General features: G+C 41.0%; 2 protein-coding genes across 7 annotated transcripts in view; one reads left to right on the plus strand and one right to left on the minus strand.

Annotated features, from left to right (window-relative positions):
* smg9 (SMG9 nonsense mediated mRNA decay factor) lies at positions 1–14740 on the minus strand. Of its 5 annotated transcripts, none has more exons than XM_042423455.1 (15): positions 14654–14740; positions 14360–14481; positions 6703–6870; positions 6542–6616; positions 5322–5556; positions 5089–5186; positions 4883–4995; positions 3938–4049; positions 3634–3729; positions 3370–3455; positions 2503–2609; positions 2296–2403; positions 1960–2085; positions 1732–1876; positions 1–617 (listed from the first exon to the last, which is right to left on the minus strand). In XM_042423455.1, exons 2-15 carry the CDS (start codon positions 14450–14452, stop codon positions 539–541), a joined length of 1641 nt encoding a protein of 546 aa, XP_042279389.1. In that variant the 5' UTR covers positions 14453–14481; positions 14654–14740; the 3' UTR covers positions 1–538. The 5 variants fall into 5 exon arrangements, with proteins under 5 accessions (XP_042279389.1, XP_042279388.1, XP_042279390.1 ...); XM_042423454.1 differs by having other exon boundaries at positions 14360–14455; positions 14654–14739; XM_042423456.1 differs by lacking the exon at positions 14360–14481 and having other exon boundaries at positions 14654–14734.
* Positions 7929–27406, plus strand: part of si:dkey-79d12.4 (zinc finger protein 585A) — a 24581-nt gene continuing 5103 nt past the window's right edge. The window contains exons 1-2 of one of the 2 annotated variants that reach the window (XM_042423438.1): positions 7929–8011; positions 8868–10899. In XM_042423438.1, coding sequence (XP_042279372.1) covers positions 8899–10899 — 2001 coding nt within the window. In that variant the 5' untranslated portion in view covers positions 7929–8011; positions 8868–8898. Of the gene's footprint in view, positions 8012–8867; positions 11225–27406 lie in introns of those variants that run through there. The other variant, XM_042423439.1, reaches the window with a different exon arrangement.

Below are 27406 nucleotides of genomic sequence, written 5' to 3' on the forward strand. Positions count from 1 at the left end.
TCTTTTCACTGGTGTTTCCTTTTATTTCTGAGTATGTCACAATTACTCTTTTAAAAGAGGTTTTCAAGAAAATAAAAAATAACTGATTATGGTATTTTTATCATCACAGAAAATATGTCTGCACCACCTGTACAACAAAACTGTAGTTACATCACATAGTCAATAACGGCTTGCATTAATAAAAATGTCATCCCATCTTGCTTGGACATGTGCAGACAACTGTTCTCTCTCGTTCTCACCACTGCTGTACAGGGTGCAGCTGTGCTTGTTGAACATCAAATTTCCTGAGGGCAGGGATAGGCACCTTTCCGACATGGAGCTCCAGGAGTCTGCAGGTTTTTTAATTCCCACCAAAGTCTACAGTAGGCGGTTTCATCCTATCTGACTTTTCACCACCGACCGGGCTTCCAGTTTCACTTGTCCCTCCAGCAGGGCGCAAATGATAGCCTCCATCTCCAGGGCCACATTTTTCATTATGAGTCTTGATTTTTGAACGTACGTGGTTGCACTTCTATACAAAAGCAGATCAACCCTGGTGTTAGCAGAGGAGACGGCTGTATTCGGAGAGCGCCGAGGATTTTTTAACCCCATCCCAGATACGAGCTGCATAGTGAAACCTGTAATAACACAGCAAACACAAAACAAACTCTGTTCAACTCGATAAAACCACTGTGATTTAGGGCTGCAGCTAACCGTATGAATCGTTATAAAATCTCATAAAATTGTGAAAAATGATGACAACATCTTCAAATGTCTTTTTTTTGTCTGGTTTTGTCCCAATTAATAGTCCTTGTTTGTTAGTTTGTTATTTTAAGATAATGTTTTCGGGCATTTTGCTTTTGACACTGATGAGTGTAAAGTAGAGGGGCAGGCAGGAAATGTGGGTAGAAAGAGCGAGAAGAGGGTGATATGCAAGAAGATTCTGTGGTTATTCTTAAGTGCAGATGCAGATCACATCTACCTTAAAAACTCAGACCGACTATGTCTTTGCTATAAAGACTCTGGGAAGCCATCCCCAAGATCGGGGTAGCACCTTCACTAACAAGAATGAAATAAAAAAATTAAAAAAAAAACTTCTTACTTACTTTTTTAATTATTTCAGTTTTTAAATTTTGATTTTGATTTTTGTCCAACTTTTAATCGTGTTATACCAGGGTGTAAATTTGGTTTCAGAAGCAGGGGACACACAACGTCAGAGGTTCATCAGCAACAACAAAATCAAAAAGTGTGAATTTATATACTGTATAAATATATTACATAAATATATATATATTTACTGTATATCTGTATCAATCTAGCAAATCAATTATGACAAAATTAGTTATCATGCTATAATAATGGTAACAAAACAAAAAAAATGAAATTGCTATCTCTGGATTATTATTGCACAAACCCTACTATTATTGGCAGGGACCTGAACCTTTATAATAAATAATGTGTTTTTACACATCAAAAACTGTGTACAGGTATTAGGGAGTACTATCAGAGCTGCCCGCAGTCTAACTAATAGCCTCAGATAAGCAGTATCAACATCATGAAACTCGAAGTGTGGGGGGCAAAAATTTAATTTTAAAAAGTGAGGAGGACATCATGAAAATTACACCCTTGGTGTTTGGGTTTGGTTGTTTTAATTTGTTTTTGTCCCGTAAAGCACCCTGTTTGTGATTAGTGGTATAAGAATGAATTGAATATTCTTCTAAATGGGAAGCGTGCATAGAATGTGATGTTTACCAGTTCTTCTCAGTGAGGATGGTGTGTGACAGCTGACAGCGGGGCATGGCCAGTATTTGGCTGCGGAGCTTGGAAACCATGGTGGAGAAGGCAGGGTGTCCTCTGTACCCCGGGAGCAGAGAGAACAGGGGGTATGTTCCCGGGCCTAAACAGTGTACAATGATTAATTCACTTCTCACCTTACATGAAGGAGGAAAATGTATGTGATCAAGTTAAATTCTCTATGACCTGCTTTAGTCAGATTATCCTCCCCGTCATTCTCCTGCACGGGAAGCAGGAACATGTTGACTTCAGTGTCCAGATAGTCCTGCCCCAGGCCGGGGAAGATATTGCAGTCTAGCATGGACAATGTACCTGAAAACACACCACATATTATGGGAAGACTGCAGGGATGGCATGAATGCTGAAGCAATTTGGTAATCAAATGTCTAAACAAAACACAGATAACAGCCATGGTATTATCTAAACTCAGCTTTTAACATGAAACATGTTGGCCCTTAAAAACAGCCATGGCATCAACAGAATGCATTGATCTATGAAAAAAAGATTCTTCTACTTTTTAACCTTTGTATTTGAGATGAGAGTGGGCCATTAGTTTGTCCACCGCCATATGCATATTCTTCAGATTCCTTGGGCAGAAATCATCCCGTCTAGCCTTATTCTGCAGGAACACTGGATGAAGGAAGAATAAACACTTTCAATTTGATATCATTAAACCTGATTGACGTGTATGTGTGTGTGTGTGTGTGTGTTTCCGTATTAAACAGTCACCTATATGGGGATAGTACTCAGCTCCATCGTCATTGCCTGAAGAACCAGTGCTGTCATGGCTAGCAGATGGAGTGGAAGGTTTCAGCATCTCAGCAGTCTGAAGAAATCTACACAAGAACAAAAAAAAAGTGTGAGAAACAGGAGGTGTAACTAGCACAGCTCATAAAATAACTCTCTGATGAAAGTCATTGATGCAAATGGACCAGATGATCAATATCAAACTTAAAACTAACTTCAACTCTAAACTATTTTTTTAATCCAACTTGATGCAGACAAGTAAAACATGTCCAGTCTGTGATTATAAAACTATCTTCAGCCTGATGTTTCACTACTTGTGCTTGTGGTGTTTTTTTCCACACACATCAAACAGTCAAAAAGGTCATATCACTCAATAGTCAAATATCATTCTTTATAACAAATACATGAATTTACATCCACATAAAATGTCCAACTGTGTCTGCATTGGAAAATGAGTTTTCTTGAACTTTCTATTAATTCTTTTCAACTACAGAGTTTTCAGCATATTTTTCAGTAGTGTGAAAGACAAGTTAAACATTGAAAACTAAATGTAGACTACAGAGCAATCAGCAGTGAGTGCCAGCACATGTTACATGAGAACATTGCCAGTCATTTTCAACAGATCCGGCTTTGCCCGCGTTTGTTGTCTACAAGACCAAATGAAAGGAGAACGTTACTGAACTTATGAAAAGAAAACAAATATCCTCTCACGAAACAAGATGAAATGCTCAGCATTCTTGCGGGAGGAGTTGACTTTCAAATTATCCTCAGAGCCAAGCTTCTCTTTTTGTGCAGTGAACCTTGTCAGTAAGTTTAACACTGATCCACAGAAGATAATCAAGTGTCTACCTGTAGAGGTTTAAGTCAGTGAACCAGTCTTGAACCACAATAACCACATGGCACACTGTAAACAGGAAGGCAGCAATCTGAAGAGACTGTTGACAGATGATAGAGAAAAAAAACTAATGTGGTTATACAAGATCGACCATTAAACCTTTGTTAAACAATGACTCAGAGGACTAAAGGTAAATATTGAACCCTAGATATAACTGACGGTGTTCATATAAACAACTAGTGTTATCAATCAGTAACCCCTGAAGGCCAGACACTGACCTGCATCTCAACATATGTGTAAGGGAGATTGTACTCTGGAGGCAACTTCCGATCGTTGTTGATGAGATGGTCGAGAATAGACGGGCTGAGCATTGGCTGGAGAAACAAACATTGACACACAGCTGCAGAGCTCATCAATCCCCAACCAGACTGATTTAGAAGCTTTCTAGAAACCTGATTTATAGTCCAAGGTTACATTACAATTTAGACAGTTCATGACTTGCCTACATTCTCACATCAAACTGAACAAAGTACAGTACACGAAAGAGAAACTGTCACTGTATCCGTAATACTTGACTTTCACCTGTGTGTCCAAGAAGATGACTCTCTCCTGTGTGATGAAGAAATCGATCCCTGTGCTCTGGTTTCCTCCTCTTTCCTTAATTTCTTGAGTCTGGGCTCTGAATACATATCCCCTGTGCAAACAAAAACATGAACACAAATACATGCTAAATTAAAACAAGGGATACAGCATGTCCTTCATCACTTATTCTTCCACCTAACCTCTCTGGCACCGAAAGTCATGGATATTTTGAGAACCTAAAACCTGGCAATGCGAATTTTCTTGATTTTCCAAAACAATGATTATGCTAGTTAATTAGTCTCACCCATTAGACTGGTTTCAAACATTCTGTGAGACTAGATGAGAATCTGCACTAGCGTCTACAGAAGCAGAAAGGTTTACTATATCGCCTCCATGTGTTTATAAAGGGTACCATCACTTTTTATGTGCAGCTTAAAATTATATGGAAAGAAAATATTTATTTACTATTGATTTGTGTTACCTGTTTGAGCTATTTTAATTTTAAATATTTTGATTATCAATACAAAATGAACAGAATTAGGATTATTTATTTTGCTGGTGCTGCCACTGCTGTAACAACTGCCAAATCAACACTGGTCCCAATATACTGTAGTTTTAGACCAATGTCTAGTAAGGGGACTATCCTCAATAACCTTAACTGGCAGATTTTTACAAAACTGTACACTAAACTAGCATTGGGAACACATTATATTGATTTGTAATTATGAGAGCACCTCATCCTGTTCAGCATCTATTAACACTGGACTTCTTCACGGATCAATTGTCACTATTCTGTTTCCACTTGAATCTATTCCTCAAACTTTTTAAAAAAAAAAAAAAGAGCAAAAGTATATTTAATTATTGATAAATAAAATAAATAACTAATTCACCTAGCTGGTCAATCTCAAAGCTTCATCTTCTTTTTGTTGTTCCTACCAAATTTACCTTTGATCTTCTTCAGCGGTGTTGGCAGATAACAGTGACATGACAGTGGATTTCCCAGTTCCCTGCAGGCCAATGACTCCCACCACCAACATATCTGTCTGGTCCCTCAAGAACTGCAACATATCACAACAAAACATAACATTTTTAAATCCTTAAAAAAAAACAACAGCTCCTCAATCAACTAGGTTCATAAAATATTAACTTACCTCCATGGCACTGTCACACCAATTCATCTGATCATCCACAAGCTTAATACTGTGCTTCATCTTCTCTGGAGGGAGGAGTTTAGACTGGCCAACCATGGCTGGAAGTCATAAGAATAGATTCAAAACTTGCTTTTATTTTCTCTGCATACAAACAATATTTTTGACTTAAATTCTCACTGACATCTACAGGACAAAAAGCAATTGTTCTCTGTGTGGCATCAATAATAACTCACGGTCCACAGCACTGCTCGACGCAGAAGCAGCCATTCCTCTGTTTTGGATCTGGTATACAGGCTGTGTGGGTCGCTGCCCTTCCCTCTCCATCTTGGAGGGCCCAGGACCAGAGGGCTGAGCAGCCGACTCCGTAGGGGTCCCAGGTTTTGCTCCATCGTCCCGGGCTTTCATCAGCATAATGGGCTTCTCAAGGACTGGAGCTCCACTGATGGGTGCATTCTGTGATGGCTTAGCCTTAAAACAGATTCATTTATTAACACAAGTCAACAGATGACTCAACAGATACAGATTGTACTTTCTGCAACTGTAATTCATTTTTAAAGTCCCCATCCATTCAAAAAATGTGTTTTTCTTCTTGTTACTAAAGTTGAATGTTTGAGCGTAACTGTACAGAATGATGCATGTGCAGAGTTTAGCACTAGAAGGTTGTTTTCACATTCATCCCATCTACTGAAAGTGGAAAGTTTCTCTGTGCTCATTGAAAATCTGATTTTAAGGGTGGGCCTTCGAGCATGATTTGTGACATAATAAATAGTTTGGAAGCCAATCTCGATCCAATATTCAACTTAGACGTGTGATGTGTAAACTTAAAACCATCGGTGCACATAAACTGAGAGTTGACTTTTCAGTGAAGTAGGAGACATTTTGTGTCCAGCAGTTAAACTTCTGACATTAAACATATTTGCATAATTATAAATTCTGGAATTTTTAATGAGAAAGAAGGAGTAGATGTAATTTTAAAGGTTTTAACATGGTAATTATACTTTTTTTTAATGCAAAAACCATATCATTCAAAAATTATTATTCAAAGCAGAGGATTTTAGATACATATTAAAACATGTCCGGAGGGGATCTTTAAGTAATGTGAATGCGGTCCTAAATTCTGGAAATAATGATGTAAATGTAAAAGTACATTGCCTTGAACAGAAGCAACTGAATGTAAATTTCTACCAAACTTTGTTCTCATATCTTAAAATATGATGTTTGATGTCACACGTTGCAATCACATTAATGCAACGGCTTACTTTTTAGTCAATCTGACTATCCTGCAAGCAAAGAATATCAATGGTATTTCATATTCTCATAATAAGAAAGCAAATGAAAACATATATCCTGTGATGTAGACATTAAGTCTTTGACCACATGTCTTCAATTATTATTTATGTTCAATAAAGAGAATTACAAAATAGGGCTTCATATCTGAGACAAGCTAACGTACCCTTTCCCCGGGTGGCTTCGCCAGAATGATGGGGGTCTTCTGTATGAGTGGGCCTGGTGGATCCTCGCTCCCATCCTCAACACACAAATGAAAGACACTTTAAGTGCAAAAGTTACACCAGCAATCACAACAACGCAGACTAGAGTAGGTTTTTGTGTTACCCTTCGTTCTCTTGGTTGGTATTCTCGGTCCCGACTGGGTCCGGACAGGTTTTGACCCGGAGGTCCAGCATCCCTGTCGCCCCGTCGTCGCCTCCTCCTGCGTCCCTGCCCGTACATTCCGGGCTGACTGTGGCCGGACTCTGACATGTCGCCGACAATAACGACACACTACAGCAGGACAACAGATGTCAACAGTCAGCTAGCTAGTTGACGTTAGCAGAGGCGAGCTACAGATAGTGTAACTTGCACTGAAATATCTCCGAAACGAGAAATGTGCACTTAGCTAGCAACTCTGTAACCATGACTGTCGTTGATGTTTAAAGATATCTTAACTGCTAGAAGTAAAAACATTTAAATCCAGCCTCTAGCGCTTAAAAAATGAACGTACATCACAGTAGCCTCTGTTTCCCCGCTGGTGTGCTTGTTTCGTAACTCGGCGTTAACCGTTGCTGTGCGGCGTTGGAACGATTGGCGAATTTCGACGCGCCGACAGACGCCCCACCCGCGTGAAATAGTGTTTGATACATTTCAAACACATATCGTCCGGTCTGGTAAATGAAGTCGTCATGAAACATCGGGTTGATATTAGTGGTTCCGCCACTTTAGAGACACTTCGTGTAACCTCGACATACTTTATATTGTACTGTATAAAGGAATAGGGAGCGATACACGACATCTATATTCCATTCATGATTTTCTTGCTTAGTTGTGCTGCTTGTTGTTTGCCTCGAAAGTAAATTGTTGTTAATCACATCCTGGGATGTCAGGTTTCTTAAAGACATAGTTACACATATTTACTGTATGCAGTATTGTTCAAGCGAAGAAAGAGTCTCCTATTTCCCTTGATGTTGATAATTCAAGAACAACCGTGTAAAAATCATTCTACTCATGGATATATTATAAAAACTCTGAACTTATTGCCTACAATTACACTCTTCTGTCGAGATGCATTCTGGGAGATGTAGCCGTTCCCCTTTCCGGTTTAAACAGGATACGGAGGAGGTCGGTGTCCGGACGCCATCAACAACATCACGGGGTTTCTTTTGCTAATGTGTTTAATTATTTCAGTAGTTGCGACACCTGTGCAATTTGGTGCGCTTCTGACACAAATCTTGAAGAAGATGCTTATTTCGCCCAAAACCCACATCATAAGATACAAGTTAACGTTTGCTATTTCTATTTTTTGAAGTAAGTTAACCTTAACATACAGTATAGTAACCTGGACCAGCTGTCACCTTCTACACATTACTTCACCGTTGTTCTGTGCAGCTGGCAGCAGTTTTTGGTCCAGGTTCTGTTGTGGACAGAGGTAAGTAAACTGCTCTCTGTGGGTTAAAGTCTAACGTTAATATACTGGCTCAACTACAACTGACTTCTTACACAAAAACACATGGTGGCCTGTAGAGTTAACTTCAATTAATCAATTAATGGTTTTGGTCTTTCTCACAATTTCCCAGTCCTTCAGGTAACTCATTCAAATGACTTGTTTAGTCCAAATTTCACAGATAATTAATTTACAGTAAAAACAATGATTATAATTATATGACACCAAACCGTGAAAGCTCCCTGTGAAAGTGACTTTTCAGGGAATCAACAAAGACAGAAGGATTCATCCTCTGGGGATCATGAATGTCTGTACCAAATGTTGTGACAGTCCATCTAGTCGATGTTCTGATATTTTATAGGACAAGTGAAAACTTTGACCTGCTGGTGGAGCTAGAAGAAAGGTCAGAGGATCACCAAAGTCATTAGTATTCATCCTTTGGGAATCATGAATGCCTGTACAGAATTTCATGGCAATCCAAACAATAGCCGTTGAGACATTTTAGTCTGGACCAGATATTGCTGTCCATGCAGTTAGCATGGCTACAAACAGAAAATCCTCACATTTGAGAAGCTGGGACCAGAGCAGATGATGTTTGGCATGTAACAGACTCAAACTCTTTGTCAATTATCATTGTTTTTTTTAATAGTTCTCTAGAGATCAACTAAAATATATAGTGTAATTGTTTCAGCTGTAAACCACATACATAATTTCTGTAGGTTGGCTGACTATATTAAAATGAAATAACTATCTCCTGCGATGCTTGTATGAAACCTGTAATAAATATATTCTAACAAACAGAAATTTTAAGAGATGCTCTCCATTGTGCTTTTAATCACAGACCAGCTAGAGATTGCCGGGACCAGCTCCTTATGTCTGAAGACTCGAGCAGCGACGATGAATGGTGTGTTTTCACAAAAAGACAGATGGGTAATGCACACCTGCAGGCAAAATGTTGGGAATGTGGCAAAAAATTCAGAAACATAGCCAACTTGATATCACACTACAAAAGCCACGATATCAAAGCTACCTGCCACATCTGCAAGGTTACTTTCCGACGTCTGACGTCACTCTCCACACACCTGGATAATGCACATTCGCCACCCCTCTGCAGAAAGTGCCATCAGTCTTTCAGTAATGTGTGGGAGTTGAACAAGCACGCAGAGACGCTTTGCATGGGCTCAGCGCCATTTCAAGAAGCCCCCTCTCTGACTTCTGCGGTCATATGTCAGAGTCAGAACAGTGACAGCCTTGCTAATAAGGTGACTGCACAGCAAAGCGCAGACTCAGTGCTACGTGACTCAGAGTCAGAATCAATGCGTCGAGACAGATTTGAGATGAGGCCTGCCACATCTGAAAACAGCGTGGAATATATAGTGGGTGAAGATGATAAAGATATTGAAAGTCCCCATGAAACCGGTTGGGAGGAGGAGGATGACTCAACAAGCTCTTACACTGATGATGAGAATGAAACGCGCTCTGAGCCTGCGGACATGTGTTCAGATGATCCAGAATCAGATGGTGACTCGAACTCATGTGCGACTGATTGTTCCAGTGACTCTTCCAACAGTCCACACTCTAAAAAAACACCAGCAACCCTCCATAATGTTGATAGTTCAGTTTGTTCTGCATGTGGCAGAGGGCCATTCAGGTCACTTAAGGTCCATTTGCTGCACTGTAGTGGTATAAGGGTAAAATATCAGTGTTCACTGTGCAAGATGCTTTTCCCAACGGAGACGTCACTTAACCAACACTACATGCCTTTGTACTCCTGTGACATCTGTGGCCAGGTTTTCTCTCTCGACCACTCGTACAATCAACACCAGTGTCCCAAGGGTGGCAACTCACCCACCATCTTCTTTTGCACTGAGTCGATGCCAAAAGTATGTAACATATGCAGATCTTTTTTTACCTCGGAGAAAACATTGTTAAACCATGTCGCCAGAGTTCACACGTCAGTGTCCAGCACCAAGTTGTCCATTATTACCAATCCGTCTGCATTGACTAATAAAAAGCTTTCACCAGGTGTCTCTGGCACAGCTGCCCGGTCAGCCACCAGTAGTTCTGGGCACGTCCTGGTCTCTAGCAGTGCTACATGTCAAAGTCCCAGTGCAGTCAAACAGGTCGTTAATGGAAAGCTCTCTGTTGGCCAAAACTATGCTGGGACCCTGTCCACTGTTGTGAAGTCCAGCCCTTCCTGTCTTTCAACATCCTCTTTCCACAAAGGCAGACCCCCTGCCCCGACATGCATGACTTCTGCTGCTGGACCTGTTCGATCAGGTCATCCGACCAACCAGCCTTCACGTCTTTCTGCACCATTGTTTTTCCCTCCTAGTGCCACTGACACAACTCCAGTCACCCCAGTCTCTCACCCTGTCTCCCCACCAATTCCTACTATTATGGCCATGTTTGAGAATGACAGCCAAGAGGTGGCTTTGATGAAACGTATGAGCACAGGCTGGCGTTCCAAGGCCCCTTACCCCTGCAGGCAGTGTGGTGCGGTCTTACGGCAGCCCTCCTTCATCATCAGCCACCGCTACCTCCACAGAGGCCGCCGCTCACACCGGTGCCAGTGCGGCCGAGCCTTTAAGCACCGGCTACACCTCCTGCGACATTGTGTTCAGCATGCTGAGGCCATGAGCTACATTTGTGTCAACTGTGGGGAGAGTTTCACAGGAGCAAAACTCTTAGCTGAGCACATGAAGGGCAAATCGCAGAAGAAATCCAGTTCTTCAGGACATACTTGGAAACGGAGAGTAAAGAGAAAATGCAAAATGCCCTTTACATGTGACTGTGGACAACTGTTTTTTAGACCCTCTGCTTACATATGGCATCAACTTAAAAACAAGACAAAAACCAAACAATGGAAGAAGGTGGCTTTGATGAGCACGGGCTGGCGTTCCAAGGCCCACAAACAAAGAGTTTAATCAAAGGGGATTTTTTTTTTTTTTTTTTTTTTTTTTTTTTACACACTGATTGTCGCATTTCTTTGTAAGATGTATTGTGTTCACAAGTGACAAAATCAAAGCAAAATCATATGCACATTCAGTCTTAATGGCTTTTAATTATAAGCATGTCCTGGATAGTTGTTAACATGGTTTTTGTGCAAATGATACACAGTAAACAGGGTTAGAAACTCCTCTTTTGTTCTTCTTTTGACAACATACCAGAATACAAATAAACCCACAAGGAACTTTTTTTCCCGTATTGTATTAAGTTAAAACATCGAAACTCCAGTTTATTCTCCAGAGAGAGGATTAGTCCAGTTTTGCAATATTTCTCACAAAGTGCTTTCTTAACAATGAGGTTTGGTGACATTTGAGGATTTCTGAGTCCTCTTGTTTTCTGTTTTTTCAGATATTGTTTAAGCACAGATGATTCAAATGTTAGGCCCCTATGTGAGACTGTCGGGGTCTTGGTATTCAGGTTGAAAAGTAGCAAATGACATTTCTGTGATTGTTTTATAATGTTTATGATTTTAATGTTAACAGTTCTAAATATTATGACGTTTACTGAATGCATTTCCACTAGATGGAGCTGTTGGGTTGCTAAAAGAACAGCTGAGCCTAAAAGGCAACTTACACCAAAGTTTCACTGTTCTCAGAACAGGTGTAGGTGTTAGATGTATTTCTGTCTACAACCTCAGATGTAGATCAATCAATGATCAATAATCTATGACATCAGTTAAAATCCTGTGGAAATAAGTGTTTCTTCCCACAACACCTGAATTGAAATTTAGTTGTTTGTTTTTTTCATGTTTGAGAGTGAGAACACATTTCATTCATGATTCACTTGGTGGGTTATGAGAAAGCAGAATGATGAGGAATTGTTGTTTTACAGACAAATTCATTAAGCCTGTTTGCAAAAAAAATAATCAGCTGGTAACCATTAAACCTTCTGCTAATGAAAAAGATGATTTACAAGAGGTTTTATAACTCATTAGACACTGTACAATATTGCATTAAATTTAAAATAAAATTACCATTTGAAATTAACAAAACTTATATCTTATTCCACGGGAATAAGGCAGTGATGGAGTCCATCAATGAAAGCTTATAATTAGCAGTTAAAAGAGCAAGTCCTGGAACCTTTGACAGTGTGGATAATAGGTCTCTCCACACATCTTGTACGAGATTAATTCTGTTTTTTTGTGCACAGTCACAAACAGAAGTACTGAAAGCACATCAGATCTGTCAAAATGCACTGTGATTACTCCACAGTTAAATGAAGTCTCATTCTATCTGTATAATTTTACGGCTATGAGTCATTGTGCAGTGCACTCAGCACCGGGCCTGAAGATGAGATCTTTAGTGGGTTATGCCAGTCCTCCAAGCTTGTTAAGAGTGCTGATCATACTTGTGCAATATAACCATCAAAAAGACCATATCACTGCATAGCCAAATATCATTCTTTATAACAAATTTATGTCCACATAAATTACCCAACAGTGTCTGCATTGGAAAATTAGTTTTATTGAACTTTCTGGAAGATTCCTTAACTATTAATTCCTTTCAACCACAGAGTTTTCAGCATATTTTTTAGCAGAGTGAAAGACAAGTTAAACATTGGAAACTAACTTTTGACTACAAAGCTATAAGCAAATATTAGCATACACTAACATAATGTCTTTACCATCAGGCTAGAGTTGTTCAGATCATCCATTATAATTGTTCAGCTGTGCATGTGAGTATCCTCATTCAATAATGGTACACTAGACAAGATGAATGAGTACCAGCACATGTTACATGAGAACATTGCCAGTCATTTTCAACAGGTCCGGCTTTGCCCGCGTTTGTTGTCTACAAGACCAACTGAAAGAAGAACGTTACTGAACTTATGAAAAAGCAGAAAACAAATATCCTCTCACGAAACAAGATGAAATGCTCAGCATTCTTGCGGGAGGAGTTGACCTTCAAATTATCCTCAGAGCCAAGCTTCTCCTTTTGTGCAGTGAACCTTGTCAGTAAGTTTAACACTGATCCACAGAAGATAAACAAGTATCTACCTGTAGAGGTTTAAGTCAGTGAACCAGTCTTGAACCATAATGACCACATGGCACACTGTAAACAAGAAGGCAGCAATCTGAAGAGACTGTTGACAGATGATAGAGAAAAAATCTAATGTGGTTACATGGGACTCACCATTAAACCATTGTTAAATAATGAAACAGAGGATAAAAGGTAAATATTGATCCCTAGATGTTACGAATGGTATGCATATAAACAACTGGTGTTATCATTCTGTAACCCCTGTATGCGGTGGCCGACAAGGGCAAATGCGCTGCAACTTAAGAAACACATGCAAATAGACAAAAAACAAGCAAATTAAGAAAAGATCATCAATTTGACAACACATGCGCAGTATTTAGAATGTGCACTGCCATTACCACAACACAACACATTAACAAAATGCGCTGCAAATACAACACAACACATTACAGAAACAACAACAAAAGTGTTTCCAGAGGACACTTTAGAGTGATGAACACATCAATAACTCATAAGTGAAATGTTGTTAAAACACAAATGAGGCCTCTTTCCTACTGTAGTAAGGTAGGCAACAAGCTACAACCTTATTTTCACCAATTGTGTCTTAATTGTGTTTTCATGGCCTTTGTTATCAAGATTGTACAGCACTTTGGTCAACTGTTGTTTTTAAATGTGCTTCATAAATAAATTTGATTTGATTTGATTTGAAAACGAGCTGTCCTCCGAGCTGGACAAATAACACTGGTCTCTATGTACAGCTGACTGTGAGACGAAGATGCAGGGACCATCTAAAAACTGTGACAACAAAAAGAGATACTTCAAACAATATTCAATAACTTCACTCTTATACATTGCAGTGTCCCCAAAATGACTTCACACATCAATGGTCTCTTGTTGGTTATACTACAACACTTAGAATGGGGGAAAAAAGGGGTAGGGGTTATTGAATATTGTTTGAAGTATCTCTTTTTAGTGTTGCACTTTTTAGACAATCCCTGCATCATCGTCTCTCAGCCAGCTGTACATAGAGACCATTGTTATTTGTCCAGCTCGGAGGACAGCTCGTTTTGGTGAAAATAAGGTTGTAGCTCATTTTCTCCCTTACTACAGTAGGAAAGAGGCATCATTTGTGTTTTAACAACATTTTGCTTATGAGTTATTGATGTGTTTGTCACTCTTAAGTGTCCTTTGGAAACACTTTTGCTGTTGTTTCTGTAATGTGTTGTGGTATTTGCAGTGTGTTTTCTAAGTGCTGCGCATGTGTTGTCAAATTGATGAAGATGTTTTCTTAAGTTGCAGAACATTTGCCCTCGTCAGCCACCATACCTATAGACTGGATACTGACCTGCATCTCAACATATGTGTAAGGGAGATTGTACTCTGGAGGTAACTTCTGATCATTGTTGATGAGATGGTCGAGAATAGACGGGCTGAGCATTGGCTGGAGAAACAAACATTGACACACAGCTGCAGAGCTCATCAATCCCCAACCAGACTGATTTAGAAGCTTTCTAGAAACCTGATTTATAGTCCAAGGTAACATTACAATTTAGACATGCCTACATTCTCACATCAAACTGAACAAAGTACAGCACAAGAGGGAGAAACTGTCACTGTATCCGTAATACTTGACTCTTACCTGTGTGTCCAAGAAGATGACTCTCTCCTGTGTGATGAAGAAATCGATCCCTGTGCTCCGGTTTCCTCCTCTTTCCTTAATTTCTTGAGTCTGGGCTCTGAATACATATCCCCTGTGCAAACAAAAACATGAACACAAATACATACTAAATTAAAACAAGGGACACAGCATGTCCTTCATCACTTATTCTTCCACCTAACCTCTCTGGCACCGAAAGTCATGGATGTTTTGAGAACCTAAAACTTGACAATGCAAATTTTCTTTACAGTCTCACACATTAGACTGGTTGAAAAGTTGTGTGCACTATTAAATACAACATAATGTAAGACTAGAAGAGAATTTCAATTTCAGAGAAATCAGCAGTGAGAGCTTAAATGACTCCGCCCAAGGAGGAGCATGTGCCACCAGGTGCGATCCACTCTGATGAAAGTAGACATCACCAAAGCAATAGGACCGGACAGGGAGGTATATCTCGAGTTACTTAATTGATATTTCCTCGATCCTTGCTTCAATCATTAGTTGTTCTGGTCCGCTATTTTGAAGACCGTCTCAAAGTTCTTATTTTTGCTCTGAGGATCGAGGAGGGATCTCTGAGGAGCCATGAGCTCTTAAGTCTCCTGGGGAAACACTTGTTTTGTGGTATTTGCAATGTGGTTTCTAAATGCTGCGCATGTGTTGTCACATTGATGAAGATGTTTTCTTAAGTTGCAGCATGTTTGCCTTTGTCAGCTACCATACGTGTAGACCGAAGAGCTTGTGTTTTATATTTTATGTATGTCCTGATTCACCATCTTAATTAAACAGCTGTTGTCAGTCTCATTTACAAAAGAACCATAAACAACTCTTTTCATCTATTAGAAAGATTTTTCTTTTCATGATCTGTTATTTCCCCCATTAACTTTTATTATGGATAAAATTAAAGTAAAGGAGAGTCTGTCTGTCAGCAAGAAACACTTTTTAACCACATTTTTATTTTGCATCATTTATCTTCATTTTCATTCAGTCACATGTGAGGCTGAAAACTCCTGAGCGTCGGGTTTGATATGAGTTACATCATTTAAATTTTTCCTGAAACATTTAGCCTAATAAATAATTTCCAGTGTTCAAAAGGCACCCTAATCATATTCTGGGTTATTAAACAATGAATTCACAATCAGAATATCAATAAATAGAGATGCAAATAACTAACAATATAAACTCATTCTGCCAGTAGAAATGGTTCATGTGCCTCTGAGCAGGACACAGTACACAGTATAAATAAAGAATGTTGGTTTTTATTCATGTGCAGGTGTTTGTTAAACACTAACAAGCTACAGAGAAAACAGCTGCTCTGACAGTGATAACAGTGCAACTTTATTAGTATTAGCACAGTACACGTGTGCAGACACAATCCCCATTAAAAGTCGCTACAGCTGTTAAAGCCAACTGACAGCTAATCCAGCTGTGATCAGCTGCCGCCGTCATCAGAAATGGTGACAAACACATACGTCAGGATGTTATTTGTTGACTTTAGCTTTACTTTCAATACTATAATCTCCCCATAAACTGGTAGACAAACTCAACAACCTGGGATTACCCACTTCTTTCTGCTTATGGATAATGGACTTCTTAAATAAAAGACCACAAAATGTCAGAATGGGCAACCACACATCCTCGACCCTCATCCTGACCACAGGTGCACCGCAGAGCTGTGTGCTTAGTCCAGCCCTCTTCAAACACTTCACCCATGACTGCACCTCCATCCACTCCTCTAACACCACTGTGAAGTTTGCTGACAACACCACTAAAGTGGGACTTATTTTTCTTTACTTTTCCTCCTACAAAAACTCAAACAACTTCCCTCTGTGCTACAGTGTGGTATGCCAGCTGCACTGCCGAGAACCAGAAGGACTTGGTCCTGGTGGTAAAAACGGCACAGAAAATTCAGACTGTGGGAACTGTGCTCCCAAACCTGGACACAGTGTATGCTAGCCGTCTACACAAGAAGGCTAGCAACATCAGTAAGCACCCAACCCACCAAGGTCACAGTCTGTTTGTCCCCTTGCCAAGAGATACAGAGCCATCAAAGCCCAAACTAACAGACAAAAGAACAGCTTCTTCCCCACAGCTATAGCCCCCATTACCCCCTATCCTCCCATAGCTGTTGAGGACTGAAAACTATTACCAAGTTAGCCTCCCCCACCCCACCCACCAATTGCTGCTAATGCACTCCAACACTTTATTACATACAATATATATTACATCTGTAATATACTGTACTGTGCAAAAGTTTTAGGCACTTTAGATGTTTAAATTCTTATCCATCATGAAATTCCATCAGAGAGGCGTCAGATCACTTCCGAATTTATTCTGCTGCATGACATCGACCCCAAACATACAGCCAGAGTCATAAAGATCTATTTGCAGTGACAAGAAGAGCAAGGAGTCCTGCAACAGATGGTAAAACTATTGCTAAAACTTTAGCACAGTACTGTATATTCATACTACATTGTATCAATGTTGTAATAACAAGTACCTTATTCATTGTGCAAAGCCCTGTTATACTGCACTGTCACGATTTACCTGCCATGCATGTGCCTTTTGTGTATTATATACAGATAAAGGACACTACTTCTATGCTCACGTCTCTGTTTTCTTTTTGACTAATTTGTTGTGCACTTTATTATCTTGTTTTTATCTTGTTTTCTATTGCTGCTGGTCTCTAAGAGTTGCCAAACATAATTTCATTGTATGCCTACAATGCCAAAAAATTCTTATGTCTTAGAATCTGCACTAGCGTCTACAGAAGCAGAAAGGTTTACTATATCGCCTCCATGTGTTTATAAAGTGTACCATCACTTTTTATGTGCAGCTTAAAATTATATGGAAAGAAAATACTTATTTACTATTGATTTGTGTTACCTGTTTGAGCTATTTTAATTTTGAAATATGTGAACATGAGTTGCTTGTGCAACACTGCTTCTATTTCAATTTAGAATTATCAATACAAAATGAACAGAATGACAAATCAGGACAGTTTACTTCTAGCCCCATTTAACAAGTTTTTGGGGATTATTTGTGTTGCTGGTGCTGCCACTGCTGTAACAATTGACAAATCAACACTGGTTCCAATATACTGTAGTTTTAGACCAATTTCTAGTAAAGGGACTATCCTCAGTAATGTTTACTGGCAGATTTTTACAGAACTTAAATTTCAGTCCTTCTAGATTTAGTCTTATTTACCTCCTTGTACATTAAACTTGCATCAAGAACACATTTTATTGGTTTGTCATGATGAGAACACCTTATGTTCATCGGCATTTATTAACACTGTACTGTCACTATTCTGTTTTCCACTTGAATATATTTCTCAAATGAAGAGCAAACGTATATTTAATTGTTAATTAATAAAATAAATAACTAATTCACCTTGCTCACGGTCCAAAGTGCTGCTCGATGCAGAAGCGGCCATTCCTCTGTTTTGGATCTGGTATATGGGTTGGGTTGGTCACCTCTGGAGGGGTCTCAGGCTTCACTCCATCGTCCTGGGCTTTCATCAGCACGATGAGCTTCTTAAGGACTGGAGGTCCACTGATGGATGCATTCTGTGATGGCCTGGCCTTAAAACAGATTCATTCAACAGCACAAGCCAACAGATCACTCAACAGATACGGCCTGTACTTTCTGCAACTGTGATTCATTTTTAAGTATTGTGAATGCAGCACTAAATTCTGGAAATAATTATGTAAATAATAATAATAGGTTTATTTGTACGGCACCTTTCATGCAAAGATGCAGCCAAAAGTGTTTAACAAAACAAGATCTGATGAAAATAAACATAATAAGTAAAAAAGTTTGATCACAAAAATTAACAACAATAAGTGGGCGAAAACTACGGAAGCCGACAACGACAGTGCTTGCCATAATTTCTTTAATGCCTTTATCTCGAGATCACGAATCTAAAACAAAAGGCCAATTTCTCAAGAAAACAAGATAATTTATTACGAGATTTATCATTGATGGAGCTGATTCTTATTTGTTAATTCCTGTCTTCTCCTCTCCATGTCTGATAGCTCAGCTAATTAGATCAAGCAAAAGAAGCGTTCGGGTGGCTCTTAATGACGGATTCAAGTCTGTCATATGTTGGTTCTTATTCCCTCTCTCTACCCCACTTTCCTTTCTTTCGTTATGTCTAATAAAGTGAAAATGTTTGGTACTTCTCCAGCTCGAAAAACCCCATCATATTATGACCAGGAGTTAATCAACCTGCCATTTTGCCATGACACAGGTGTCACTAATAAAGGTGATGTTGATAATAATGGGTACGCCTTAATCTGACATTTTCAGCTTCTGTATGAGTGGGCCTGGTGGATGTTCGCTCCCATCCTCAACACACAAATGAAAGTGACTTAAAGTACAAAAGTTACACCAGCAGTCACAACAACGCGGACTAGAGTAGGTTTTTGTGTTACCCTTCATTCTCTCGGTTGGTATTCTCAGTCCCGACTGGTTCCAGAGAGGTTTTGTCCCGGAGGTCCATCATCACCTGCTCCTGCGTAACTGCCCGTACATCCCGGGCTGACTGTGGCCGGACTCTGACATGTCGCCGATAATAACGGCACACCACAGCAGCACAACAGATATCATCAGTCAGCTAGCTAGTTAACGTTAGCAGAGACGAGCACCAGATAGTGTTACTTGCACTGAAATATCTCCGAAACGAGAAATTTGCCCTCAGCGAGCAACTTTGTAACCATGGCTCTTGTCGACGTTTAAAGATATTTTAACTGCTTGGGGTAACGGTATTTAAATTCAGCCTCCAGCGTATAAATAAAGGAACGTACATCTCCTTAGGTTCTGTTTTTCGTTGGTTTGCTTGTTTCGTAACTCGGCGTTAACCGCTGCTGTGCGGCGTCGGAACGTTTGGCGAATTTCGACGCGCCGTAAGAAACTCCACCCGCGTGAAATTGTATTTGTTACATATCAAGCGCATTTCGTTCGGTCTGGTAATTGAAGTCGTTATGAAACACCGGGTTGATATCAGTGGTTCCGCACTTTAGAGACAATTCGTGTAACCTCGACATACTTTATATTTTACGTATAAAGGAATAGAGAGCGATACACGACATCTATATTCCTTTCATGTTTTTCTTCTTCTCAGTTCTGCTCCTTTTTGTTTGCCTCGAAAGTAAATTGTTGTTCACATCCTGGGATGTCAGATGACAGTTACACATATTTATTGTATATTTATTTATTTATTGTATACAGTATTATTCAAGCGAATAAAGAGTCTCCTATTTTCCTTCCTATATCTACTCATGTATGTATCATAAGAACTATACTGTCTACAATTACAGTCGAGATGCATTCTGTGTATACTGGTGAATTGTTTGCCATGTTGATGCTATTAGAATAGATTAAACAGGTTAGTTGCAGGAAAATATTAATATTTAGTGAGTCTGTGTCAGCCATGGCATGCCTTAAGACAGATATAAGTCAACATTACAATATATAATAATAACAATAAATTTAAAGTATTTATCAGTCTATGCGTTTATTTGATAGGGACAATTTAAATTCATATGGCACCACTATAAAACTAGACTATTATATTTTATATGGCCTACTTTAAAGGACCAGTGTGTAGGATTTAGTGGTATCTAGCGGTGAGGTTGCAGACTGCAACCCACTGAATACACCTCACCCTCCTCTTCCAAGCATGTAGGAGAACCTACAGTGGCCGTGAAAAACACGAAAGGCCCTCTCTAGAGCCAGTGTTTGGTTTGTCCAGTGTGGGCTATTGTAGAAACATGGTGGTGCAACATGGCGGCCTGTGTAGATATAAAGGGCTCATTCTAAGGGAACAACGACACAACAATCCTTATTTTCAGGCGATTATACACTAATTAAAACATACATATGAATATTATATTCCATTTCTGCCAAGTCCATTCTGAACTAAATTCTACAAATTGCACCTTTAAGGCATGTTGCCCGCTTTTCTGCATAATACAGCACTACTACAATTAAAAACATTGTTAAAGACCAACACCACACATTTAGCTTCTATCTCATCCCTGTAGTTAATGTGTTGTGTTTTTTGAAGTAATGACTCATGTGAAATGCAGTAAATCATGAGCCAGAAACTCGTATGACTATGAATCACTCATCAGGTGTTTGGGTAAAACTGCAAGAGCAGGACCAGGTGTTTTGGTAAAATTGCAAGAGTAGTGTGTAAAACAGCAAGCAAAGGACCAGATGGCTGTAGAAGTTCTATCTTACTGTGCTTGCTCTTGGGAGTCTGTGTGCCAGCACTCTACCAAGCATGCTCGTTCACTTGGGAGATCTTGAAAAAAAGCCAGAGAATCCAGCCAAGTCAGAGAAGATCTGACTAACTCTTGATATGCGAGATGTCACCTGCTGCATGAAGAGGTTAAGTTTGCATTCACATACACATGTTGCAGTTTGCATTCACATACACATGTTGCACCTTCTTCTGCACACCACCTATGGCTCTTCTCATGACACTTGCACTATCATATGTGTAGCCTGGTGAAAATTAAACCGGCACAGGACACAGAAATATCTCTTTGGGGTCTTTATTCTGAACAGGAAAATTTGGTGTTCAGCTAAGATAAAAAAATAAATAAATAAATAAAATAAAAGCTTTAATATAAAACAAGCAGAAGGTTTTCTGCTGTAATTGCAGTCCTTTTATATAAACAAAATCAGTACCAGCAGAGGACTCTCCTCTATCCACTGTAACACTTAAACCTATCTAGTCGCTTAAGGTGAGACACCTAGGCTCTTCACTGTATTCTGTACAGTCGTAGTATCAATAACCATGAACTGCTGATGTTAAATCACCCACTGCCAAATACTGCAGAAACAAGTAGGCTAGTACAAAAGAGTGCAAAAATAACTACAAATATGTAGGCTAGTACAAAAGAGTGCAAAAATAACTATAGTGGCTCATCCCTATAACACACAGAGCCCACAAATTCACAATTATAGTCATACATTCACAGTTGTTGAAATTCTACAATGAATGTGTAAACTAAAATACATGCTGACTTGTGCATCTGTCCAGGAGCACAAACAAAAGAGATGGCGGGACACAATTACCTTGGGTTCCCCACACGACTACGCTCTATACACTGTCTGCATGTCTGTCAACATCCAACAAATACAGAAACATCTTACAATTTGTAGGTATCCATAACTCTTAAATGTGTATCATTTGATATTTCGTATCAACAGTCACATTTTACATGATAATTACCTTCAGAAACAGTCCATAATAACCGGAAAACTTTGCATGCTCACATCACGGTAAAGAAGATGGCTTTTCTCTTCCGGTTCCCTCTCTAAACCGTTTCCCAACATCCTTTTCCCTCACAGGGATTTTCCAAATTTAGACAGTGCCATCTGGTGGCATTAATAGCTACAGTCACATTTTCCCACCTGGCTACATTCTCCCCTGCTATAAAGGCAACGTCCTCAGTGACTTAATTCACACACTTAACTTCATTAACTGCTTCTCTAAAGAACATAGCACCCATACTGGTCAACAGCTGAGACAGTGGACTTAATGTAATAGCATTACAGGCTGACACAGGGATGTGATGTGGGTTTGAATGCACCCCAGCATTTGCTATCTGGCTCCGACGAGGTGCTGGAGTGGGTGCAGCGGATCTATTGCGAGTCACAGGCTCTGGTTCCAACACATGCTCAGTGATAGACGGTGCAGCCACAACGGGCTCATTAATGTCCACAGGCTCTGAGAACCCACTGTTCTGATCAGGAACTTCAACTCTGTCTCTCTCCTGTCTCTGGTCTAGACTCAGGTATGTGGTTTCTTCCAGGACTACATACTCAGGGTCTGGATCTGGGTGGTCTTCTGCAACTTTGGAAGAAGGGGTCTCTATAGCAGTTGGGATGCTGCCTTTGCGTTTCCTGGGTGTAGGAACTGGACCAACACATGGCCTGAGGTTGGCTCTGTGAATCCTTTTAGTCGGGCCACTCTCCACTGGTTCTACTGTATGTGTGCTGCCCTGAACCTCAAGAACCCTGTAAATAGTAGGACTCCAGGCATCTTGAATTTTGTTTCTACCCTGGGGCCAGTGACATAGGTAAACTAGCTGACCTACTTCTACAGGGGGACAGTGCACCTTGCCCTTCTCACGTTCAAGTCTTTCTGGAGCTTTTTGCTCAGCATACAGTCTTGCGCTGTTATGTGCCTCCTTTAAACGCTCCTGATGAAACACTAGCCAATCATGTTTCTTATCCAGCCCTTGCTCCTGACCCAGCAAAGCGTCCACAGGGAGATGTGGGTGTACCCCAAACATGAGGTAGTATGGTGAGTGACCTGTCGTGGCATGGGGAGTTACATTGTATGCATAGACTAGCTCTGGAAAAAACTCAGGCCACTGGCGTTTCTTTTCTGGCGGCAGTGTACGCAAGAGGTCATGTAACGTCCTGTTGAAACGCTCACATTGTGCATTACCCTGAGGGTGATGTGGTGTGGTGCGTGTTTTCCTAACCCCATATAATTTGCACAGCTCCTGAATGACCTCGCTCTCAAAGTTTCTGCCCTGATCTGAATGTAACCTCTCAGGCACCCTATACTTCATAAACCACTCCAGGAGGAGGACCTTGGCAGTGGTATCAGCTTTCTGGTCAAGAGTCAGGAATGCCTGTGAGAACTTGGTGAAAACATCTGTAACCACCAACACATTTTCTCGGCCATCAGAGGCGGGCTCCAACACACTAAAGTCTACTGCAACAACTTCAAGAGGCCGGGTGGCGAGAAAGGGTTTCATAGGGGCACGTATTTTGGGCAGCAGCAACTTGGTGAGCACACATCTCTGGCACTGTTTAAACCACTGCTCCACATCCTCATGCATCCCAACCCAGAAACACCTCTGTCTCAATAGGTTATGTGTGCGTTCTATTCCCTGATGCACCATATTGTTATGGACACTTTCAAGCACAGTCTCTTTTAAACATGCTGACAAAATGAGCTGCTGGCACTCACCAATGTGTCCATCATCTATGACACGATATAGCAACCCATCAACCTCCCTAACACTGGGCCACTGTCTGAGCAGAGAGATAACGGTTTTTGCCAAACTTTTCCTCTGCTGATAGGAGGGCTTTTTCCCAAAAGTGTCAAAAGGACTTAAGTATAGGGTAAGTGTTCTGAAACTGTCGCAACTCATCTTTGGAATAACCTGGCAGAGTTGGTGTGTTACCTTGGGAGTCAGCGACCACAGTATCCTGCTCAACTGCTGTGATACGAGCCTGCGTAACCTGACAACACTTGACACCTGCACTGACTAGGTCTGGCTCTAAAGCTGTTCCTTTCCTGACCATATTGCAGATGGATATACACCCATCAAACTCCTCATTACCATTTGGCTGGGGCTCCCCTGCTAATGGCTGCCTAGAGAGTGTGTCCGCTGCTGTGTTACATCGACCAGGGCAGTACTGGACTTCAAAGTCAAATGAAGCTAGCTGGGCTACCCAGCGCTGTTCAATAGCTCCTAGCCTTGCTGAATTTAGGTGACACAGAGGGTTGTTATCGGTTACTACAGTGAACTCAGACCCCAACAGGTACCCTCTAAATTTCTCTGACACAGTCCATTTGAGAGCAAGGAGCTCTAGTTTCATACTGCTGTAGTTTCTGTCATTTTTTTCTGCACTTCTTAACCTCCTACTGGCGTATGCTATTACACGTTTTTTTCCCCCATGCACTTGATAGAGGATTGCACCTAGCCCTAAAGAGCTGGCGTCGGTCTCTACAATAAATGGAAGGGAGAAATCAGCATAAACAAGTAAAGGGGCGCTGGTAAGTCTCTCTTTAAGTTGATCAAAGGACTCCGTACATGCTTGTGTCCATAGACTGGACAACAGGTTTTTGGACCTGGCAGGGCTGTTTTCTTTGATGCATACATGGACTACATCATGTAAGAGACCTGCCAGCTGGGAAAATCCCTGCAGAAACCTCCTGTAATAGCTGCAGAATCCTAGAAATGACCTCAAGTCTTTAACTGTGGTGGGGACTGGCCACTGTTCCACTGCAGCTACCTTGTCTGGCTCCATACCTATGCCCTCTGCCGAGATCTGATGACCAAGAAAGTGCACGCTAGACTGGAGGGAGTGACATTTTTCCACCTTTACCCTTAACCCCATCTCCCTGAGTCTCTGTAACACAGTCTGAAGCCACGTCAGGTGGTTGTCAAAAGTCGGTGAATAGACTAGAATGTCATCCAAATACACCAGCATGATCTGAAACACTAAATCACTCATTGTTGCCTGTATGAGTCTTTGGAAAGTCGCTGGCCCATTGAAAACACCAAAAGGGAGTCTAGTGTACTCAAACAACCCAAAAGCGGTCGTGAGGGCTGACTTGTGTCTGTCCCTGTCGTGTACTGCCACCTGATGATAGCCACTGGCAAGGTCAATGGTTGAGAAAAACCTGGCGCCATGCAGGGCATCTAAACACTTGTCAATGCGTGGCAAAGGAAATGCGTCACATCTGGTCTTGGAGTTTAGTCGTCTGTAATCTACACAGAGTCTCAAGCTGTTATCGGCCTTCCTCACAAGTACAATGGGTGATGCATTGGCACTAGTGCTCTCTTTGATGACACCTTTTTTGAGAAGTTGGGTTATGTGCTCTCTAACCTCTTTGTACTGCGTTGGAGGTACACGTCAATAGGGCTGGGTGACTGGGATATCATCGACTAGGTGTATCTCATGTTGGACCTTATCAGTATAGCCTAGATCCTCATCCTTAAAGGCGAAAACATCTGCATACTGAGCCAGAAGCACAGCTAACTTAGCCTGTTCATCTGGGAAGCCACCGATATTTAGGCTCTCCAACATGAACTGCAGTTCACAGTCAGATACCCCAGCCTCTTTCCTGTCCACGGACACTTTCTCATGGTCAGCAGAGATGCGATTGAAGTACACCAAGTCTGGCTTTGGGCGGCAACCACAGATCTTCCTGTGAGAAATTCACCACTCGGACTGTGAAAAAATGCTTGTTAGACTCTACCAGGGTAGGAACCAGAACAAGGCCATTAGGTAGGGGTGTGTTGGTAGGCTCTAATAGCATCAAAGTCTGATCAGCAGAGAGTCTCTTGAGCCCTTTCGCATACACTGTGGCAACTGAAGCTGCTGGCACATGCATGGTACCTCTAACTGCTATCCTGGCTGTCGATGACTTTTCCAACACTTCGCATGTCTGCACTCTGAAAAGCTTCTCTCCAAGCAGAGTTTAACTCTTCTCCAAAGGTTGAGTCAAAACTGGCAATAGCCAACTCCCTGCATCTCTTAACTATATTCATTCCAATGAGCACTGAGGGAGGTTTTTCAGGTCTGAGATCTTTCTCTTTGTTCTGCTGCTCTGTGTTTTTCTCTTCTGCCTTAGATTCATCTGAAACAAGCTCTTGGTCCCCTGACCCTGCCTGTTATGTGACAGGATCCCTGACTACCAGAAACCCACACTCAGGTACAGTTAACCCCATAGCCTGCACATCCAGCTCAATGTAACCTATGTAAGGGATTGGCAATGAGTTAGCTGCAGTTAGCTTAAGCCATTTAGCTGTAGAGGTTATGTCCTCATTCTCACCTATTAAGTGTTGTTGGAAAAATGCCTCAGAGATGGTGCTAACCTGGCTCCCAGTATCTAACAGGGCCTTGGCCAGAACTCTGCCCACCTCAACGTCAACTTCTGGACACGTACCTACTGCTCGTTCAAAAAATCTCTCACGAGTAAGGGTCTGGGAGCCTTTAGTCTCACCTCGGATTGCTCGGCTCTCAGCAACCGAGGAAGCTAGTTTCCCTGAGAAGGTGCCTCACAGGCAGTGGACTGACCCTCTGGTTGGCGTGGTCTGCACTCCCTGGCAATGTGTCCTACTCCCTTGCATTTAAAACAGATAGGCCTTCCATCCTCTGCAAACTGAAACTTTGGTCTAGCTTTTCCACCTTTGTATGAGTTTTCACTGAAAGCAACTGCCTCCCTCACCACATTGACTAACTCCCCAATAGCCTTGCCTTGCTCAGAAACCACTTTAAGAATCTCATCTTGTGCACTACCTGTACATTTGCCTCCATTAGCCCCATTATCACATGATATGCTCCTACTCATTACTACTTTAGTGCTACTGGGTGTGTCTTCTAGAGACCAAGCAATAGCCTCCTGACGTACATAAAAAAGTGAGGACTCTGGCTTCTCCCTCACCATTTTGCGAAGCTCCCTTCTGAGAGTGGAATCTTTGACTCCCTCCATAAACTGGTCTCTGACTGCCATTTTTGCATCAGATACCAAATCTGACTTTTGCGTAAGGGCAGAGCAAAAGATTTGGGACAGTGCGTGGGATTACTCAAAGAAATCTTCACCCTCCAGTTGGTGACGACTATAGAAAGTCTGTAAGAGCTGGGCTACACTGCGTTTCTCTCTATAAGCTTCTCTGAGAAAACTGAAAATTTCATCAGGTTCCTTTAATTCACCATCTGTGCACAAACTGACCTCTTCAAGTGCTTAACCTCTAAGGAGAGAGAAAATAAAGTCAACCTGATCATCTTGACCTAGGCCCCTAGCTCTGACAGCCATCTGTACTTCATCCAGGAACTCATCAACAGAACGGCCATCAACTATAGTGTCACCACTAAAAGGTTGGATGGGGCGTTCTCTTGGCAAATACACATACGACCTATTAGCACCACTACTCAGAGCAGTTATCTTGGCCATGGCTTGGTCATGCTTAT

The sequence above is a fragment of the Thunnus maccoyii genome, chromosome 10 (genome assembly GCF_910596095.1).
Source record: "Thunnus maccoyii chromosome 10, fThuMac1.1, whole genome shotgun sequence".
NCBI classification, from domain to species: Eukaryota; Metazoa; Chordata; class Actinopteri; order Scombriformes; family Scombridae; genus Thunnus; species Thunnus maccoyii.